Below are 19,490 nucleotides of genomic sequence, written 5' to 3' on the forward strand. Positions count from 1 at the left end.
AATCAAGGTATTTCACTTTATTTAAGGAATTTCACAGGCCTGCAAACATTAAAGTATCATGACTTATTTTAGAGATTTCTACAGGCCTAAAGAGGTGAATGTATCAAGTGTTTCGCTTATTTTAAGGATCGTATAGGACCAAAAGAGGTAAAAGTATCTCATATGTTGCCTATTTTAAGGGTTTTTAGAGGCCTTCGCTACCAAACATCATAGGAATTAAACTTCATTTCTGCTCAGTATGTGGAGAGGAAAAAAAACCCCTTAGTGGCAGTTGTTTGAGGGGATCTGTAATGATTATTTAGCCTCCCTAACTTTCTTCAGCCAGCTACATGTGAACTATGCAGTTGGGATTAGAAGCCTTATTTCTGGCTGCATGATCCCACTTTGTGTGTACAATGTGTTTTGTCTTCTTCTCTCTTGTGTACATCTTTGGTTTTATGGTCGCTTTCTAATCCAGAGGGATTTTCTAGAAAGGAAATCAGGGCAAACCCCACGCTGTGCATGCGTATCCACGTCTCAGTAGAAACCTAAAGATCTTCTCTGGCTAAACTAATTGCATGGATATTCCAAGAGATTGACAGGTTGTTATCTTGTTCCTATTCGAAAATTGTCACATTCTTTCATGGCATTTGTCTGCACGAAACGCCGTCAGCATATCAATGATATCATGCCGGACAAGCTGTTTCCCCTCTGCTGCTGTCACTGCAGTGACTACTGTGTCATTATATGACTGGAGTCCACATATACACACTATTTCTCAAATAAACATGTTTTTTGTTGTTGCTTTCAGTTTTATTTGCACACTCACACAAACACATGACACGTATCTTTCTTGAAGCAAAACAAACACATTAGCCTTAACACCCACTCACTGATCTCTATGGAACAGCTGCTAAGGAAAAGAGCATCGTTCTAAGATTACTGTTCAAGTCACACGGACACATGTACATTTCAGATTGACTGAGGTGGCGAAATGCTCTCTCTCTCTCTCTGTTCTTTGATACATCAGATTCATTTTATGAATACAGGCCAAGAACTATAGAGTTAAAAGTTGAAACCATCATCTGGTCCAAAATGCATGTTTCACACATTTGTTTGAACACATAGGCCTACACAAACACACGCACACAAACACACTCTCTCTGATGTAAAATATGACACTACGTCAACACGTCAGGTCCAGGGTCCTTACTTTGATATGAGACTGTCTACATGGATCCATATTGCTGTCAGTAATCACTGGTCACATCCGTCACAGGTTTACTCTGACTTTGGTTTCACATTCAACAGGTTTGTTTACGTATATGATATAGCTTATGAGTCTATAAAAGCACTTGGCGTCGGGAGTCTGGACACATCTTTGACTCCAAGATACACAGCGTGTATGCCATGATGGTCGATTCAGAAACAGAACTGCATGGCTACGATGTGGAATGTTTACAAACTACATGAGGAGTCACTGAATGTGCTTCTTTTACGAGCACAGCGACTGATCGTGGGATCAGACACTTAATGCGTGGATATTGCCGTTGTTCTCCTTGTACAGCGCCTCCTTTTCGCTATTGTTGTTTATAGTCTATGCAGTGCCTGTTTCCCCCGTCTTCCCTATCTGTTTGACCCCTGTGGGGCTAATCTGAGCTGGTCTGTGTTCACCTAAGATGGCAGCGACCAGGGCCTCCGGTGCAGTCACCCCGCCGCCTGGAGACACGGGGCTGCGGGGACTGAGCGGGCTGATGGCGGGGGACACCACGGCGACGGGGGAGACCAGTCGCTCCTTCTTAGCAGCAGAGCAAGGGGAGCGGCTGCGAGTCTGGCCTTCTTTGGAGCGAGGACAGAGGCTGAGGCCCTGCAGGGAGGGGAGGGGTTTGGTGGAGAGAGCAGAAACAGCTGGGCTGCGGCTGCGACGATGGCGATGGTTGTGTTTTCCGGTTTTGGGGCTCGGGCTGCGGGAGTTTGGAGCTAGCAGAACCAGAGTGCTGTCGTCTTCTGAGCTGGCGTCTGAGCAGTCGGAGCGATGCGCGGTGGGGCTGTGGACTGGAATGTTGATCTGTTTTGGATGGAGAATTCAAGAGAAGATAAGGGTGTTATGGGCGAGGTTGCTGGCAGTTCTTTCCTGTCACACTGGTTTTTCCCAGTGTGGTGTGACTTAACATAAATTGACAAGCCTGCACAGAGCACTGACTTATATAAAAGTATCAGGGGAGTGACTTGACTTGCTTGAGACTTGGACCAAATGACTTTTGTTACCTGAATTGGCGTTGACAGTCCAACAATGCTGTTCATATTATTACTGTAGTATCCCAGGATGTATTCACAGTCATCTCTCGGCAAATCCTCCTCTGAAAATGTCACCTGGTGAAGAAATGAACGGAAAGAAATGAACCCTGAATTCAGCTGCTGCACAAATTAAATGTGTGAATTTGAGTGTCTGACACACCTGTGTTGCATGCTCTCCCTTGGCCCATATGTATGCCTGGTAATCTTTGTGATGTCTGAATCCAACCTGTGCAGAAGTAACAAATGGACTTCATTTTAAACACTGACGCCGGCCATGAAATTGTACGAATTTATCCTGAGCTGTTGAGCAAAAACAATCAGAGAATTACCTTGTATATTGCTACCCAGTCCCATGAGCTGCGCTGATAAGTCAATGCAACGGTGAATCTGACAGTAGAATCTGAGACTTTACACCATTCCTTGTTTAACTGCAGCTCCACCAGAGGCATATCCACCTTGAATGGGAACTAGAAAATAGAGCACAAGGCAGTTGAATAGAAGGTAAGCAAGCAATACAACGAGAGATGTCATTAATGGTACAGTGTATTTTAAGGAAATATTGTCTCACATCCAGTGAAAACACGGCAGAAACAGGCTTGTGGTCGCTAACGGTGTAGCCCATGTGACTTCGGTACACATGCTGTGTCACTTTAGTCGCCCCGCCCAACCACGAGGTCAGACCCCGCTGCAGCGCTGCATTGTGGGTAGGAACTGGGGAGCCGGTACGACGAGGGCGCCAGAGGATGCGATCTGTCCAGGCAGGTTTCCTCTTCTTTGTACTGACAGAAAAGAAGCAAATAAAGAACAGACTGTCGTGGTGGGCAGCAACAATTCAACAGGCCTTGGCCTCTAAAAAGAAGATATCATTATAGGGGGATGTTTACGATAAAGGCAACTGGACGAACCTGGTGTCGTAAGTATGAGTTCCCACATCAAACTTATAGGTGGGTGGGAATTTTAGTGGTCCCTCAATGAAGCCCTCAAGGATGGACTCTGTGTTTTTAGCCATGTTGAGCTGTGGAGTAGACAAATGATGGGAAAGGAAGTGCAGGTCACACACCTGGATGACTGTCATTCACCCTGACATAAGGGGATGTTTGTCCACTTTGTGCCACAGCGCTCTCTGCTGGTCGTAGTTGATGACCAAAAAGCAGGTGTCGTAAAGCCTTCAAGAAAAAGTCAAGGGGCGAATGATTTAAAATGCCTCACCTGATCTCGCTCCCACAGAAGTGGCAGTTTATTGCTGTCGATGGCACATTTCACCACATGGATGTCATAGTCTTCAATACGGAAATTTAAATCCCCAAACCAAAAAACGACACTGGGGACAGAGAAGAAACCCCCGCAGAGGGACACATTTCAATATTTCTATATAAAAAAGGAAGGATGCTATTTCTTTTTACTTCTAAGAGGCAATTGTAAAGGCGCTTTTCAACAATCTATTTTACTTCATGATCCCAAGAAATCAGCAACATTCTTGGTCAAATAAAATGTGTGGCTTGAAGCTCAAGACACATAAAAGATCATATACTGAGACTTTTAAGATAGCTGAGCTTTTCATCATGTAATATGGCATTTAGGTGCAAATAAAAACTATGCATGACTGAATGCAATATTTATAGATGGACAATCTTCAGCTAAACTAGTCAAAGTCATACATAAAAAATGATATCACCCACTCGTGGTCCAGCACACCAGTGGCAGTGCCTCCTTCAAACTGCTGCTGCTGCAGGATGCTTTCAAAGTCCTCCATCCGCTGTTCCAGGTTCCTCATGTGAGCTGGCAGGTGACAGTTGAGAAAGCACACTGGATGGCCAAACACTGTCATCCTCGCGCTGACACCCCCTTTGTTCCCCTTGGAATGAGAAAAAAAGGGTAAAGAGAGGACACGTTGGGAGAGGGATCCCTTCGGGGGGGGGGGGGGGGGGGGGGGCTGTGGTTCAGGAGATAGAGCGGCTCGTCTGCCAATCGGTTTCGATCCCCGGCTCTTCTAGTGTAAAAGCCCTTTGAGTGGTCCGAAGACAAAAGGCGCTGTATAAATGCTAGCTCATTAGCATAAATAATTAAACATTTTCATAAATACGTTGAGCCAGCGTGTATCAACCGTATCTGTGTTCAGGGACAAAGTCAGGATGTTTTTTTTTCTGACCGAGTCACAGAACCAGAAAGCCAGACAGCCTGCTGCTGCACTGACCTCAAAGAGAAGGAGACTGCACCAGCAGTAGCCAGGGGTGATGCTGACATCAACATGCACAGGAAGGTCACACACTGACATATGCACCCACGCATGCACGCGCCTGCTGGCAGGAGGGAGCACACACACACTCTACCTTTCAGTAGCCCCATCCCCCTAAATTCCCACGGACACAAACCCGCCACAGATTTAGCAACGTAACAAATCTCAGAGTTAAGAGCAGATCACGCGTCGTACCCAATATCCCCCAAGTCCTGTGCGTGTGCTCTCAGTCTGCACACCTCTGAGGAATGGAAGATGGCAGAATTTAGAGAAAACCAGCAGCAGCACTCCCTGCATACGCTGGGACGCCACCTAAAGGGATGGGACAGATGCAAAACATGATATCAATACAGTAAATTAGAGTTTATAATGGTAAAGAAAAGGGATAGGAGTAAAAACTAAATCCACAGTATGACAGATATGGTGAGATTTAACTCCTTACTGACCAAAACATATCCGAAAGGACTCAGCTTGTCCATGCAAAGCTCACTCCACTGGTCTGAGAAGATAGCATCCTTCAGTCGCTTGTTTATCATGGAGTTGACTTCCTGGAGTCTGTGTGGTGCCAGAGAAGTAGAGAAAAGTCACCAACAAGTGAAGAAAACAAAACATTAACAAAAAAGGACAGTGATGGGTAACAGGCGGAGACGCATCACAATGAACACAGATGACTGAGTGGGCACCCGCGGCTGTCTCCCTGGCACTGCTGAGCCTGGTGGAAATACTTGCTTACCCGATGATAAACATGTCAACGCTCCCATCTGAAACATTTGGTCCGAACAGAGACGTGATGTCATCTGGAGGGACAGCTGATCCCACGTTCCATGTGACGATGTACACCCTGTGAGGGATTAGAAAGAGTGAAAAATGCTGCATTCGATTTAAATACTGTTGTATACTGTGAAAGAGGACATAATCTGTGCTGTAATCCTCGGCGAAATAGCTGTTATCAGCCTTTGTGTATATACACTCAGCATATATAGGTAGGCACAATTACCTCGATGATGACTAAGGTGTGTAGGTGTGTGTGTGTGTGTGTGTGTGCTAGAAGAGAGAAAGAGAAAGAGATGGAGCTAAATGTCTTTTGAAATTAAACGACCAGCCATACTGTTTTATTACAGGCAACACAACTCATTAGAGTTGCTGCTAACATTTATAGAATCAATTGATCATATTGTCTATAAAATGTCAAGAAATAAATGAAATAAAAAAGATTCATGATTTTTTGCCGTCACATAAAAACGGTTTTCGCAAAAAATATATTGACTCGTTTCACGTGTTTTTGTTTTTGCATATTACAGCAAAATCAATACAAATCCACTATTTACAGTACTGTCTTTTTCAAAAGCATACCATAGGATTTGAGATTAGTTCCATTCATTTTAAATGCCTATAACATGAGAATCAATGTAATTGGAAATTTGGAAATATAAACTATCCCAGGAAAATGTTACATTTATTTGTTTTTGTCAAATGTTTGCTTAAAATCATGTTATTTCTGAACACAATCTGTCTTGAAAACTTCAAGGGCACTTTTATGATTACGATTTGAGAGCTGGCTGTTTATTTTAAGGTCAGAAGTGACCTAATTCACATTTTTATTTTCAAAATGTTCTTGTTTTCTTCGTGTCTGAGTCTCATTTCAACATAGCTCATCGTTTTCATGCTTTTCAGCAGCAAACTCCCAAGTCTTAAAAGCCTATCCAGAACACATATGTTCTCCTTCATCTCCTTCTGCCAACAAAATGTGGCTGTGTCACTTTGCCAGGTTCACAAAACTCAAAGTGAAATTTGCAGCTTTGATTCATTCGACATGTAAAGGTGTTATTAATTGTCTCACCTGAAGTCATTGTTTTCTCCACCGGGCTTCTCAGACTGCACTTGGTTCTGGGTGGAGCTCCCGGGTGAGGGGGTCCTCTGAGGCTGAGGACTGAGGCTGGGTTTTGGGCTTAGGCTAGAGTTCAGGCCGGGATTGGGATGGGGCAGGCCAGGGTTAGGGCTCAGGTAAGGCTGGCTGGTGTAAGACTGAGGGCTGCGAGGACTCTGAGGACTGTGACGGCAGAAGGAGGACTCTGTCGGGGAATGTGACAGGACGTTGGCACTCTGAGGTCCTGGGATACAAACTGGGATTAAATCTATTTCCTTGGAGGGGTCCACTGAGATTCTGGTCGACTTCGGAGCAGGTTTAGTTCCGAGAGCAGTCGGTCTTGGCCGGCTTATGCTTATCAGTGTTGGGGTGGTTCCAGACTTTGGCTGCGTTGACTGCATTTGGTCTGTCACTTTTACAGGTGCAGCTGCAGCCTGCATGATGCCCAATCCACACTGTTTCTGGGGCTCCTCTGATGGGCTGATGAGAGGTGGTTCCTGGACTGCGAACTGTGGAAGTGAAGCCGGGCTGACTCCGATCCACGCGCAGGGTCCAGGTTGCACTTTGGGTCCACAAGGGTCAGTGCTGATCTGTTTCTGCTGCATGCGATCCATTAACCTGCAACAGGATAATTATTACACATTTATCTTGAAGGACGAGTCAAACATTAAAGCAAAAGAATGATTGCAGGGAGCATTCTTTGCCCTTCATCATGTCTTGAATCGGACTGCACCCAACAGTCAGTCAGTGGGTCCTTAGTACACCTGTTCAACAGCAAAGGGTTTGCCTGCATGAGTGGAAGCTGAGCGAATGCATCACATTATAATGAGCACCTGTCCACATCATGCTGCTCAGGCATCACTGATGACGTTGTCATGAGAACGCAATGGGGCCGAGGCAGTGAGGGAAGAAGTATTCTCTGTTAAGTAAACGTTTTGCATTCGAAGTAAATGTCTTAGCCTCAAAATATACTCAAAGTAAAAGTACTCATTCCGCAAAATGGCCCATTTCAGAATCATATATATATATCATTGGATTATAACAATGGATGCATTAATGTGGATTTGATTTTGTATTAGTAATTTGAATGTGCTGTTAAAATTGTACTCACTTATTGGGCTAAGGAACTAACTTTGTACCTCCTTCCTCGAATAGATCCTTGTTGCCTAGCAACTTTAATTAGCCCTCTGACCCTTTCACAAAGCAAAAGACGGAATTGTTCATTACGAGATGGCATCTCAGTGTGAGCCCGGGTTACTGCTCAGCGCTACACCTTTGATCCCCGTCTCAGGGCACAGTTCACACACAGCTGCAGATCAAGAAGCACGTCAGACAATGTCAACAGACTCTGTAGGTCACAAGGAGGAGGACGCGTGACATGATAGGAGGACAGGGGCCTCTCTCCTCCCACCATCTTGTTTACGTGCTCCCTGCACACAGAAATTGTACACCTCTTTTAAATCATTCATGAAATGCAAATTAGGGTATCTCAGTAACAGAGCATCTCACGTGACCACAGTCCAAAACGGAGCGTTGACTAACGGTGATAAGCAGGTTTGTAATTAACTCACTTTAAAAGTAAAAAAAGGCAACTTTGAGAGCAGCACAGTACAAGTGGGCCCCTTTTCACATTTCATACTCCATGCGCCTGAATGACAGCTTCAGTATCTTCAAAGGTGCAGGCGTGGACTCGTGAAGAACACCACAAAGCACAATGTTACATGCGAATTAAAACACAAACACGCAGCTGCAGTGAACACGTCCCCGTGAAAACACCCGTCTTACCGTTCAGGCGTTTTTTTTTAACCGTTATTTAATTTCCAAGGTGAACCGCAAAGGTGATCTCCTAGTTGCACGGAGGGGAACCGCATCAGTCCGCTTTCTGTCTCGCACGCCAATCAACGCGACGGAGATGTTACACAAAGGCTAACCACGATTTATAGTCTCCGACCCCAACCAGCCTGCAGGACGGACGCGACCTGCCGGTATAGCCCGAGCGGACGTCTCCGTCACGGTGCGGACCGCGCCGCGGGGCTGTCAAGACAGGAGGCGGTCACGGTGGATGCGTCCGGACTCTTTCATGTTGATGTTTACACTGAGATACAACACAGCTGATTGTTCCTCATCCTACGCGTCACTGTCTATAGCAGAACAGCTGTGCACTTTTCGGTCAGCATCCCGCCTCCACCTCCGGAACACCGGCCGTTCAGCGACCCGTCACGCGCGCTCTCAGTGCAGCTCTCAGTGCAACTCTCTCTCTCTCTCTCTCACCCCCCCTCTCCCTCTTTCATCCTCTCTCTCTCCCTCCCTATCTATTTCTCTCTCTCACCCCCATCTCTCTCTTTCATCCTCTCTCTCTCTCCCTCCCTCCCTTTCTCTCATCCTTTCTCTCTCTATCTCTCTCTCTCACACCCCCCTCTCTCTCGACCCCCCTCTCTCTCTACCCACTCTCTCTCTCGCTCTCTCTCTTTCTTTGACCCTCTCTCTCTCTTTCGCCCTCTCTCTTTCATCCTCTCTCAACCCCCCCTCTCTCTTTCATCCTCTCTCTCCCTCCCTCCCATCCTTTCTCTCTCTCTCTTTCATCCTCTCTCTCTCACCCCATCTCTCTCTTTCACCCTCTCTACCCACCTATCTCTCTCTCTCTCTTTCTTTCACCCTCTCTCTTTCATCCTCTCTCTCACCCCCTATCTCTCTCTCTCTTTCTTTCACTCTCTCTTTCATCCTCTCTCGCTCTCTCTCTCACCCCCCTCTCTATCTCTCTCTTTCACACACAAATATCTCAGAAATAATTGAGCATCTGTCCTCTCAGTGACGCATTAATCTGGCATTAGTGCGTCACTGGTTGGGGGAATTGATCAGCATGCCAATATTTAAATTTCAGTCTGGCAAAGCTACCTATCTGTGAAATGTAATCAATGAAACTTATAGGCCTAAAGTTACATTAGTGACTCTGTAAAAATGTGTTAATCAAACATATAGTAATTTCATTATCAAGTTTTAAGATTGTCCTGATTTCTTGAAAAGATAAACTGTGATTATTATTATTATTACTATTATTATTTTTGTAGCTTTAGTTGTAGATGTTATGTAAAGGACGTAAATTATTCAGTGCATGAACTGTGCAGCCCTGTCATAGTCTGGTGACCTCTCCTGGGTGCCTTCCCCCAATGTCAGCTGGATTGGACATATATGCATGGAGGAACTGTGCAATGTGTCAATATGCCCATTAAAAGAAATATAAAAAAATTATAATAATCATTTAAGGAATTATTAGTATAAAAAGGAATATTCCAGCTATTATTGCACCTCCATAGCAAGTCACAGAATCCCCGAACCCTGCATAGTAGCTGCCCGCTACACCTAATGCTAAAATGGGCTAAATGCAGAGACTACATTTCCCAACATTGTGCTCTGCTGCGTTCGATTGTGTGATTTAGATTTACATTGAAGTTGAAGTCTCGAGCTCGAGGCAAACACAAACTTTATCCATTGATAACGTCCTGGCCAAATAGTTTTGAATAAAACGCGAAGAGCTGCTGAATAATGTATCAGGCAAATAAATCACTTCAGTATCTACAGTACCATTTAGTTTAATCATCAGTTATAGGTAGACAACAACAGCATGTATCATGGAATGGATATTTATTACATTTATTTGCAATACTCACACTCGCAGGCCCTCAACAGCATCATGATAACATTTGTTCCCAGATTCTCTACGGCTCTGACGGGGATTAATGCAGATGTGTAATCTCAGTGGAATGTACTGATCCTAAGAGCCAGCTGTCCACTGAGAGCACAGACACCCGCAAGTCCCTGCTAATTCACAAACCAATACAAATACTGCATTTACAGTAACATAATGCACGAGTACTAAATAGCAACTCTCAGATCAAAGACAAAATGTAAATATTAAGTTGAAAAAGGTGAGCAATATTATCTCTCAGACATCATGCTTATAGGTGCAATAATTATAGAAATTGAAAGTCACTGTCAATCATGAAAGCTGTCAGACTCTACGGTCGCTTTTTGGTTTTGACCAGGCCTTTCTCCACCAGGCAGCGGTAGAACTCCTGGATGTACGTGTACACACACTTCCAGTCGGGCTCCTTCATTCGGACTAAGTCGTCGGCGTCCAGCAGAGGGGGGCAGCCAGCGAGCCTCCTGCGGACAGACAGAGAGAGAGAGAGAGAGAGAGAGAGAGAGAGAGAGTGCCACTGATAAACAACTTGAGACAAGCTATGACACAGAACTGTGAAGTCATTCTTTAAATCTGCACTGCTTGAGTTTGTTCCAGACAAGATGCATCTGCCTCTTCATATAAGGAATGACAGCTCACTCTGCAGCGTTGAAGGCCAGCTGGAAGTTTTCCCTGGGCTTGTTGGGGTTGAGGGTTGAGTACTCAAACGCGTCGGGGAAGAAGCGGTGCACCAAGGCGCAGAAGGCAATGCCGTCTTTCCAACTTGAGGAGAAGTTACGGATTTCCACCCCCTGTTTCAGACCAGAGGGGAATCAGTTTAGAAGAAATAGTGGCAAAAAAAGGCAGAGATATGCTAAGCTCCAGTGAGAAATAATTCAAAGACAAAGAGAGTCGGGGCATGTTTACCTCATATGGCTCGGTTTTGGCTCTGCACCAGTCCAGAAGCATCTGTTTGACATTTTTAACGTTGGGTGCTGCAGCAGGAGGACATTTCTGAGCTGAGGCTACAGCGGGACTGGCCTCGCTGAGGAGAAGAGACAAAGACGAGGAGTTACACACCGTATGTGCAGAAAGTATGGCTTCTCTCATCTTTTAACTTGGGAAATGCTTTGGATATGAAAAAAAAAACGTTTTTATTTCCTTTATTGGGTGGATTACTTAACACACAAGAAGACTTTGATCTGCAGCAATAGAGCTCCCATTAACTGATGCTGGCAGGCTTCAGCAGGGGCACCACACTAAAATAGGATTCACCTCACACCGTGGAACATGTTGTGGACATGGCTACTCAACATTGTTTTAATAAAGGGTCATTCAAATGAGCTAATTATGAGGGCATATCTAGGATTACATTTTTAAAAAATCTGTTTTGTATAGTTAATGAACCCAAACATGCCAAAACTGAGCAAATCATAGACTCACCTGCCGGCTGATGGAGAGGGCTGACCTGACGGCCCTGAAAAGATGCAGAGAATCAAACCAATGTCAAGAAGCTCAAATCCTTTAAATGAAACATGAGATATCACAGCATGTCTTTATAAACGCACTGTTTGCTGCTGGCTGCTGGGTCATGGATGCTCTGCCTATGCTGACAGCCCCGCCTGTTTTCCCTCCTTTGCTCAGGCCCTGCTGCCTCAAGTCCTGCTGCCTCGACCCCCGATCCTGCTCCCGTTTATCTGATGAGAGATGACGGAGGATTTAGAATATGGAGATAGTATTATGGTAACTTGCACGGGGGAGCAAGTATCAGGTTTCACCTCGCTTTTTCTTGAGCAGCTCCCGTAACGCAGCGCGTATCATTCGCCTCTCTTCAAAGTCGGTTGTATTATCCAGCTGAAAAAGACAAACCACTGGTTCACGTGAATGACCGGGTTAAAGGTCGCCTCATTTGACAAAGCAACAAGTGAGGAAAGGTCTCAGTGTCAGAGTGATGAAAGAAAATCTCACCATCTTGTTGAGAACCTCTTCATCCTCAACAGCAGCCAGTTCTTCGCTGGTCACCGATGCTGATCCAACATCAGGTTTTGACTCCATGTTTGAGGAGCAAATCTACTGGATGGTGAAAAAAAAAAAACAGCACCAGAGACACATACACAGAAACACAGATTATTGACATAGAATTGAACATGTTTGAATTATCTGCACAGACCAAACAGACCAAACACTTTTAGTTATTTACACTAAACAATGAGCAAATGTCACAGAGCATAAAATCACATTGCAGTGATTCAAATACAAACAGTTGTGCGAGTCTTAGGAGACACAAGCTGAGCAGCCGTGCAAGGAGATGTTTGTCTTACTCAAGTAGTGAATCTCAGCAACCAGCAGGGCGAAGAAACAGACGGGGAGAAAACACGTACAAATATAGTAATGTAGTGGAACGAGACCATTCCTAAAATAATCTGATAACAGCGTAAAAATATGTGCTCAGACGCAGCGAGAAAGGAGTCACAGTCGGGCCTAATGGCACAAGACAGGAAGGATTAAGTGATAAAATTGTGAAACACACACATTTGTGGCTTGATTTGTGGCTGTTAATCGCTCACCTGTTTTCAGGATGCAGACGTGTGTGTGTGTGTGTGTGTGTCTGGTGGACGTCTTTGAGATTCTTGGAGGTTTTCAGCCTCTCCTCGATCCTCCTTGAGACTGATCTGGGGAGCAGTGAGAGCTCAGCGTTGACATCACACCTCACACCGCGGCGCTTCGCAAGGACGCATGTTTGGAGAGCAAGTGGAGGTTGCTTACACGAACCACCCAAGATGGGGAGGAGGAGGAGAAGAAGTCTCCGTCACCCTCAGGAGAGTTTCTCCTCCTCTTGTCACTGGATCCCGGATGATGTCGTGTGAAACTTTATGGCACCAAGCTCTATATGAAAGTACAGACTCTCACTTGGTAACACTTCATTTGGAGGGTGCAGCAGGCAACTCTTTTGGGCTGGAAAACGAAGAGTTAACAGGGGTGGGGGTGGGGGTGGGGGTGGGGGGGAGTGAGGAGCACTGCCTTATTCAGGCAAAAGGCTGACCAGTAGCACTGTGTTTACAGAAGTAGAGGAATCTTTAGAGGAGAGAACAGAGCACGCACACACACACACACACACACACAAAAGATATCTGGATGAAAACACCATTAGCAAAATACACTCTTCAGCTTCTACAGTGATTGTTTATATTCAATATTTAAGGCAGATTTAGGGAACGATCTAACAACTCAGACAGCAGACAAACTGCTCCACCAAGTGGTGAACACTCACAACTACATTAAAATAGCCTCAATGTATGACAACATGTACTTTTACAGGCCAAAGTAAGACCCGTCCCTGTTTCTGGAGGGGAATTGCTGACTCGATTAGTGGATTAATTGATTCGTAGACTGACTGTGTTTTGTGAAGAAAAAAGATAAAACATTTAACTAGTTTAAACTTTCCAACATACAGATTTGCTGATTTACATGATTTCAAAAAATAGTTGTTTAGAAGAAACTGTGAACTTTTCAATGGAAGTCTTATTTTTCTACAGAATAAATCTTTATCAAAATCTACAGATGTATCGATAATGAAAATAGACTTTAGTTGCAGCCCTGAAGGCAACTTTATCTGTATGGTTTTCACCATCACAATGTGTTGTATATTCCCAAATGTTATTCAATAGTTTTACATGTACACTGGAAATAACTGTTAAAAACTAAAATAAATGACCTATTAACAAAAAGGTAAAAATAGCCTTTTATAGCATCAGAAAAAACACCAAAAACATGTACTTGTCCATTGTTATCATTGTTATTTTTATTCAAGCAATTGCAGATCATGTGTACATGAATCACCCATATATTTGCCTCTAAAAAGAAGCACCTGCACCTGCTGTTGGCATTCAAAGTATAAATCAAAACATTATTAGATAAAATGAGAAATAAAATCCCTCCGTTCTTATCTACAGTATGTCCAAATAAGGCATGAGGCAAATGTTTCATTCTCAAATCAGTATAGTTTAAACCAGCCACATAAGACTATAAAATACATTATTATCATAAAACATCTATTTACACCAAACTAGCTTTGCAAACAATTAAAACCAGTATGTACGAAGCCTCTTCGTACTTTTTAAGTGCAACAGTTTCTTCGCCCCACACTCACAATCAACACGTGACCCACGAGAACAAGCAGCCAAACTCCCACCAGCTGGAGATCGTTTGAATGAGACCGAACTGAAATCTTCCGATCGTTACCATAATGATCAATAATGTGTTTTAAAATATGTTGACCCACCTAACACAGAGAGAAATCCATCGCTCCCATGCTGCAGTTTCATCGTGGTTACTGAAAGGCTGCTTGATCTCAGGACAATAGTTGATAATAAACGAACAAAAGGGCAAAACAAGTCCTATTCAACAGCTGAGGTATTCAATAATGAGTGAAGTGATCTTCTGTACATAATCTTTAAACCTGTAAATGAAGAATTATTAAACATTTATTAAACTGCAACCTAAAACAGTTTCATATCTTTCTCGCACTATTTCTAAAGGCCCGAAAAGCACCTCATGATCATTTATGATGCTTTGGAGAATGATATTTTTATAAATGATCAGTTAACGTCAACTAAAATCTTTCAGCGTACAATCCTACTTGGAGTTATTCTTATGGAAATTGTGGAGAGTTTCATAAAAAATAAAAAAAACGTAGACGTATGGCTTTGTTGTTGTCTTGTGAGAGCTCAACTTGTATGTGAGAAGTGATCAAGTCAGTATTTCGACACAGTGTGACCAAAAAAAAAGCTTTCAAAGACATTTGGCAAACCGTGAATGTAGGCGGGAGTGCACAGTAACAGACATCCTGGATGATGTAAGATGCTTTCAGGAGCAGCAACATGCAGCCTTCTGCATAGTATTTATGACTTTCCTCTAAAAAGAGAGACTAGTGTGTACTAATATTACATGTATGCATGTACAAGACACGTGAGGACCAGAAGCTACAGCATAACAAAGCCAGTGACTGCTGAAGTCGCTCAAAAATAAATATTTCCTTCCACATCAATATTTTAAAAAAATGGGAATAAAATGGGTTTTGTCAATAAAAAAAACCAAAATCATACTAATAAAATGTTCTAGTAAAACATTGTCCAGCAGAGGTCAGTTTTTCCAACTTAAAACAATGAACCTAACAGACGACATTGGCTGGGATTGAAGAAGCAACCTTAAAGGACATCTCAATCCTCTGCTTCCTCTTCTCTTCCGCAGGGAACAGACCGCTATAGCTGCGTGACACTCCTTAGAGCACTCGTGAACCTAATTATCGAGGAGAGCTGATGTAAAAGATTGAAAATAATTGGAGTAATTCTTCAGGGAGTTGCCCGAGAACAAAATCTAAGCCTTAAGTGGGAAGTCACACTGAGGTTCATCGGGGGAGGACGAAATACACAGATTAAAAAAAAATGTGGTTCAGTAGAGGAAAGGACGAAATCTCTTTGTTAACTTGTGCCTCGAAAAAGTTTAAGCGTCCTTATTTAACAAGCTTCGTGGTTCAAATGCCAAAAAAAAAATAAAAGCTGCCACAAACCCAGTCCCTTACCATGACCAGGTGAATGTCAGGTAACAGTACCATTAATAAATATCTTTTATACAAATTGTGCCCGTTCAGATTTGAGGCGGAGGTCTCTCTCAGCCTTTGACGTCACACTTTAGAGCCCTCTGCCGATGAGAACGTTTTCACAGTGTAGTATGAGTGACAGTGTGAATACCTTGTGAGGTATCAAACAGTTTAGTGTGCTCACGCATGCATATACCGCTAAAGGCTATGGATGAGTGATTTACAGATGAAGGAGGGAAGTTATCCATCACCTTGACAAATAAAGGCTACCGTTAGCTCTCCGTGGACTCCAGAAATAAAAACCATCCGTCAAATCATCACTGATGACGGCCTTAAAAAGTCACTCACCCTCGCATAGCCAGGATTTTAATCACTTTATCTTTCAAAGTTTTATCCTCTCCTTCATCTTCTCCGTTCAGTCCATCTTGTCTTCCTGTTTCTCGTACGTTCTCTGCTGCTGATGACACGTCGGTTCGGATGCACTAGCTTTGTCCGCGTCCTCTCCGCCCGCAGCGCGAGGATCCCCCCGTCCGGACTTCTCCGCTTTGGCCCTGCGCGCGTCCAGGAAGCTGACGATGAACTCGGAGTTCTGATAGATGAGCATGCCGGACAACGTCAGCACGGCGCCGGCGCAGCTGAGGGCGGACAGCTCGGTGCCGAAGAGCAGCTGAGACAGCAGCAGGTTCCCCACCACGCTCAGGTTGCCGAGGATGTGCAGAGTGACGGCGGAGGTGAGCGTGATGACGCAGCAGCTGGCCAGGTTGTACATGACGGAGCCCAGGCAGCTGAGCAGGATGAAGACCCACAGGTGGCGGTCGTAGTGAAACGGCGACTCCAGCAGAGCCCAGTTCTCTAAGGCCAGAGCCGCCACGGCCAGGATGCAGAAGCTAGGAATGGACATCAGGTAGAGCAGGAACACAGAGTTGATTTTCTCCTCCTGGAGTAAGATGCCTGAGTAAACAGAGAACGGTATGCGACGGTTACAAACGTGACTTTGTGTTTAATGGCATAGACACGAGTCACGTGTAAAACAAGGCTTGGAAAAGCTTGAGGTTCTCTCGCTGAAGTAAACACAGAAGTATATACAGTGGTTACAAAGATGACCGTAAAGCAAAAGAACAAAGAGAGACGTGGAGAACACAACTCGTTTTTCTATTACTGCACTTCCTACTTTGAAGAAACATCTGTTTCAGCAACTACAAGGACTGTTTCTACTCAAATATGCAGTATTAGACTGTTCAGGTGACATAACAAGGTTCCTGTGTTTGTTAGTCTAAATAAGAAGGACAGACTTCTATCCTATTCACTTATCTGCTCATTCAAAGGTTTACAACAAGCTCTTGACAGAAAATTATGCAAAACTCCTGTTTGAAAACAGGCGTGAACAGGCGTGAACAGAACACGCCTTGATGTCTGACATGTAGGGAGCTATGAAGTCTTTTCATGTTTCAGAAAGAGCTACGGCAGCTTGAACACACTTCACTCACTGGAAACACTTCATAGTGTTCACATATAGTGCCGAACCTGTAACAATGCGTTGAGTCTGGGCCTATAACAAAAGCATGTGCACTACCAAAGTGTGTCAGAGAAAAGTTAACTTATATGGGAAACTGTTACAACAACAACAAGTGAAAGACGATGAAAATAGCGTGTTGAAACTTGAGACAACGTCGCCCGGCTAGTTTGGCACCTCAGGATGGACTCGCATGTTTCGTCATGATTAAAAATAAAAGTAATAAAAGCAGCAGCTTCGACCTGTTTGGCCATCGGTTGCTAATTCTGCTCCAAATGCAAACGCAGAAATTAATTTCCCTTGTCTGTATATTTTTAGAATCTCATAACCTTCTTTTTTTTTCCCCATCTCTGACAAAGTTGTTGAGACTAATGACATTACAGAAACTAATCTTGTGGACACTGAGACTAACTCCGAAGAAATTCCTTACACGAATGCTTCCATGAGAGTGGAGGACATTAGATAATGAGGACATTGGATACATGTGTGTCAATTCAAGAAAGGAATCCGTCTCTTTCCCAGGTCTCGCTCACTAAAACCGACCAGACGATCACTCTTTCAAAAACAACACAACAGAGCAACATGTCTCCAGGATGTGTAACTCCGCCCATTCTTACTCATAAATCATCAATGTTTGTATCGTGTTCCCTAAGAAACCAGAACATATGCCACAGTGACTTTCCACCTTGACGTGTGGGTGTGTTACTGGAGGAGTGAATCACTAAGAAGTTCCAGGACCACAGACTCCTGTGGTGTACACTAAAATAACCTCTGATGTCTGAGCTATGAGATGAAATTTCCATGAATAAAAAAGGGTATTTAACTTATAAAAGGCTACTTTTGATAGCAAAGACAAAAGAAAATGTGACTTACTCTGCTGAATGGACTTGACGCCCCTCAACATGGTCGCTGCAAACACAAAGAAGCAACCGGTCTGATCAAACTGGACTTCTCCCATGATGCTGAAGGAGGCTCCCAGGCAGATGGGCATCATGGCTGTGTATTTGAGGAAGTGATGTTGCTTGCCCAGGATCAGGGTGGAGATGGCCAAGGTAAAGAGCGGGGTGGTGGTGTAGATCATTTGTGCAAACGACAGCTGGACATAGTTCAGACCCATGTTGCCGAAAGCGATACTGGCACAAAACGTCAGACTCAACAGGAACACCTTATATTTTGCGCTGGGGGTCAGGTCCTGTTCCCAGGGCCCTCTGTGGCGGATCACCTGCAGCTTGATCAGCCCATAGTCCACCACTATAGCGGTCAGCATGTGCAGCGCCGACAACAGCAGAGGGTACCTGAAGTTGTACACTGCAAATATCCATTTGTTGAGGCTGGAGATGGTGGTCCCCGTCACCAGCCAGACAATAACAGCTGACAGCAGATGGAGCATCTCTGCGGGTGGCCTCCTCCTCCCGCCTCTCTCTTGCAGAGTCGCCTCGCATTTTGAGAAGCCATCGGCGCTGATCATGTTCGTATCATTGTCCTCTCTACAAAGAAAACACATGTTGAGTCCGCGCCTCTCATCTTCCATTTGAAATGCATGATCAAAACCGGACACGCCTCGCGAAAACAACCTGTGACACAGCTGTTCCGTCTCCTCTGCGGCGTTATTATAGCCAGTCTTTGTTGATCAGTAAAACCTGCATTTTCTTTAAGCACCGCCCACAGACACGTGTTTCTATTTTGGTTGTGTAACTTACCCCGGCAGGCGAAATGACATAGGACGGACTATGGCAGACAGACAGGGGGGAAGACCACGAGCACAACAGTTTCTTTGCCCGTATAAAAAGGTTACAGTTAACCGACCTCTGCTACGGACTGTCACGTGACACCGCTCAGCTCAAACCGTCTTTCTGCGCTCGAGCTGTCATGCTAACGTTAGCTAGCGACCCCTCTTCTAAGCTAACTGTTGTGTTTGTTATCTAACGTTAACAAACCGTCACTCTGGCGGGTGACGCGGTGTTAGCTTAACGTTCGTAACGTGAACGTTAGTCACACCACGACTGCGGTCAGTGGCGTGTTCTCGCAATGAGCATCGTCGTCGTGTTTACCTTGTCCTTCGACGTGTACCTTGACAGCACGGGCAGCATCACTAGCCTAAAAACAACAAAATCATTCGGTCACTGTACTTGTCAGACGAGCCGAGGCGGCGCAGACGCGCTTCAGTGTGATTGGATGGTTTATTTAAAGGGCGGTGCCACTCATTATTTGTGGGCGGGGCTATGGGCATGGTGCAGGCTGAATGTAACCGCTCTCTGCTGGGCAGGGTTTGAGCCTCAACATGGTCACGAGCCACACAATGACAATAATGAATTGCTT

General features: G+C 44.5%; 3 protein-coding genes across 5 annotated transcripts; all 3 read right to left on the minus strand.

Annotated features, from left to right (window-relative positions):
• Positions 1-1,576: 1,576 nt before the first annotated feature.
• inpp5ja (inositol polyphosphate-5-phosphatase Ja) lies at positions 1,577-6,994 on the minus strand (the record flags this gene model as incomplete). The annotated part of the gene is made up of 12 exons (XM_079178524.1): positions 1,577-2,047; positions 2,248-2,352; positions 2,438-2,503; positions 2,607-2,744; positions 2,846-3,056; positions 3,183-3,292; positions 3,487-3,598; positions 3,957-4,132; positions 4,709-4,825; positions 4,960-5,068; positions 5,247-5,354; positions 6,354-6,994. 12 exons carry the CDS (start codon positions 6,992-6,994, stop codon positions 1,577-1,579), a joined length of 2,364 nt encoding a protein of 787 aa, XP_079034650.1.
• Positions 6,995-9,969: 2,975 nt separating this feature from the next.
• On the minus strand, positions 9,970-12,787 carry smtna (smoothelin a). Of its 2 annotated transcripts, none has more exons than XM_079179723.1 (8): positions 12,627-12,787; positions 12,028-12,129; positions 11,838-11,913; positions 11,628-11,756; positions 11,503-11,536; positions 10,987-11,104; positions 10,720-10,871; positions 9,970-10,544 (listed from the first exon to the last, which is right to left on the minus strand). In XM_079179723.1, the coding sequence occupies exons 2-8, from the start codon at positions 12,112-12,114 to the stop codon at positions 10,397-10,399; spliced, it is 744 nt and encodes a 247-aa protein (XP_079035849.1). In that variant the 5' UTR covers positions 12,115-12,129; positions 12,627-12,787; the 3' UTR covers positions 9,970-10,396. The 2 variants fall into 2 exon arrangements, with proteins under 2 accessions (XP_079035849.1, XP_079035848.1); XM_079179722.1 differs by having other exon boundaries at positions 12,028-12,132.
• A 1,046-nt stretch (positions 12,788-13,833) lies between these two features.
• Positions 13,834-19,259, minus strand: slc35e4 (solute carrier family 35 member E4). 2 transcript variants are annotated; one of them, XM_079179721.1, is made up of 3 exons: positions 19,223-19,259; positions 18,045-18,658; positions 13,834-16,609 (listed from the first exon to the last, which is right to left on the minus strand). In XM_079179721.1, the coding sequence occupies exons 2-3, from the start codon at positions 18,637-18,639 to the stop codon at positions 16,074-16,076; spliced, it is 1,131 nt and encodes a 376-aa protein (XP_079035847.1). In that variant the 5' UTR covers positions 18,640-18,658; positions 19,223-19,259; the 3' UTR covers positions 13,834-16,073. The 2 variants fall into 2 exon arrangements, with proteins under 2 accessions (XP_079035847.1, XP_079035846.1); XM_079179720.1 differs by lacking the exon at positions 19,223-19,259 and having other exon boundaries at positions 18,045-18,695.
• Between the last annotated feature and the right edge of the window lie 231 nt (positions 19,260-19,490).

The sequence above is a fragment of the Pholis gunnellus genome, assembly GCF_910591455.1.
Source record: "Pholis gunnellus genome assembly, chromosome: 18".
Lineage (NCBI taxonomy): Eukaryota > Metazoa > Chordata > Actinopteri > Perciformes > Pholidae > Pholis > Pholis gunnellus.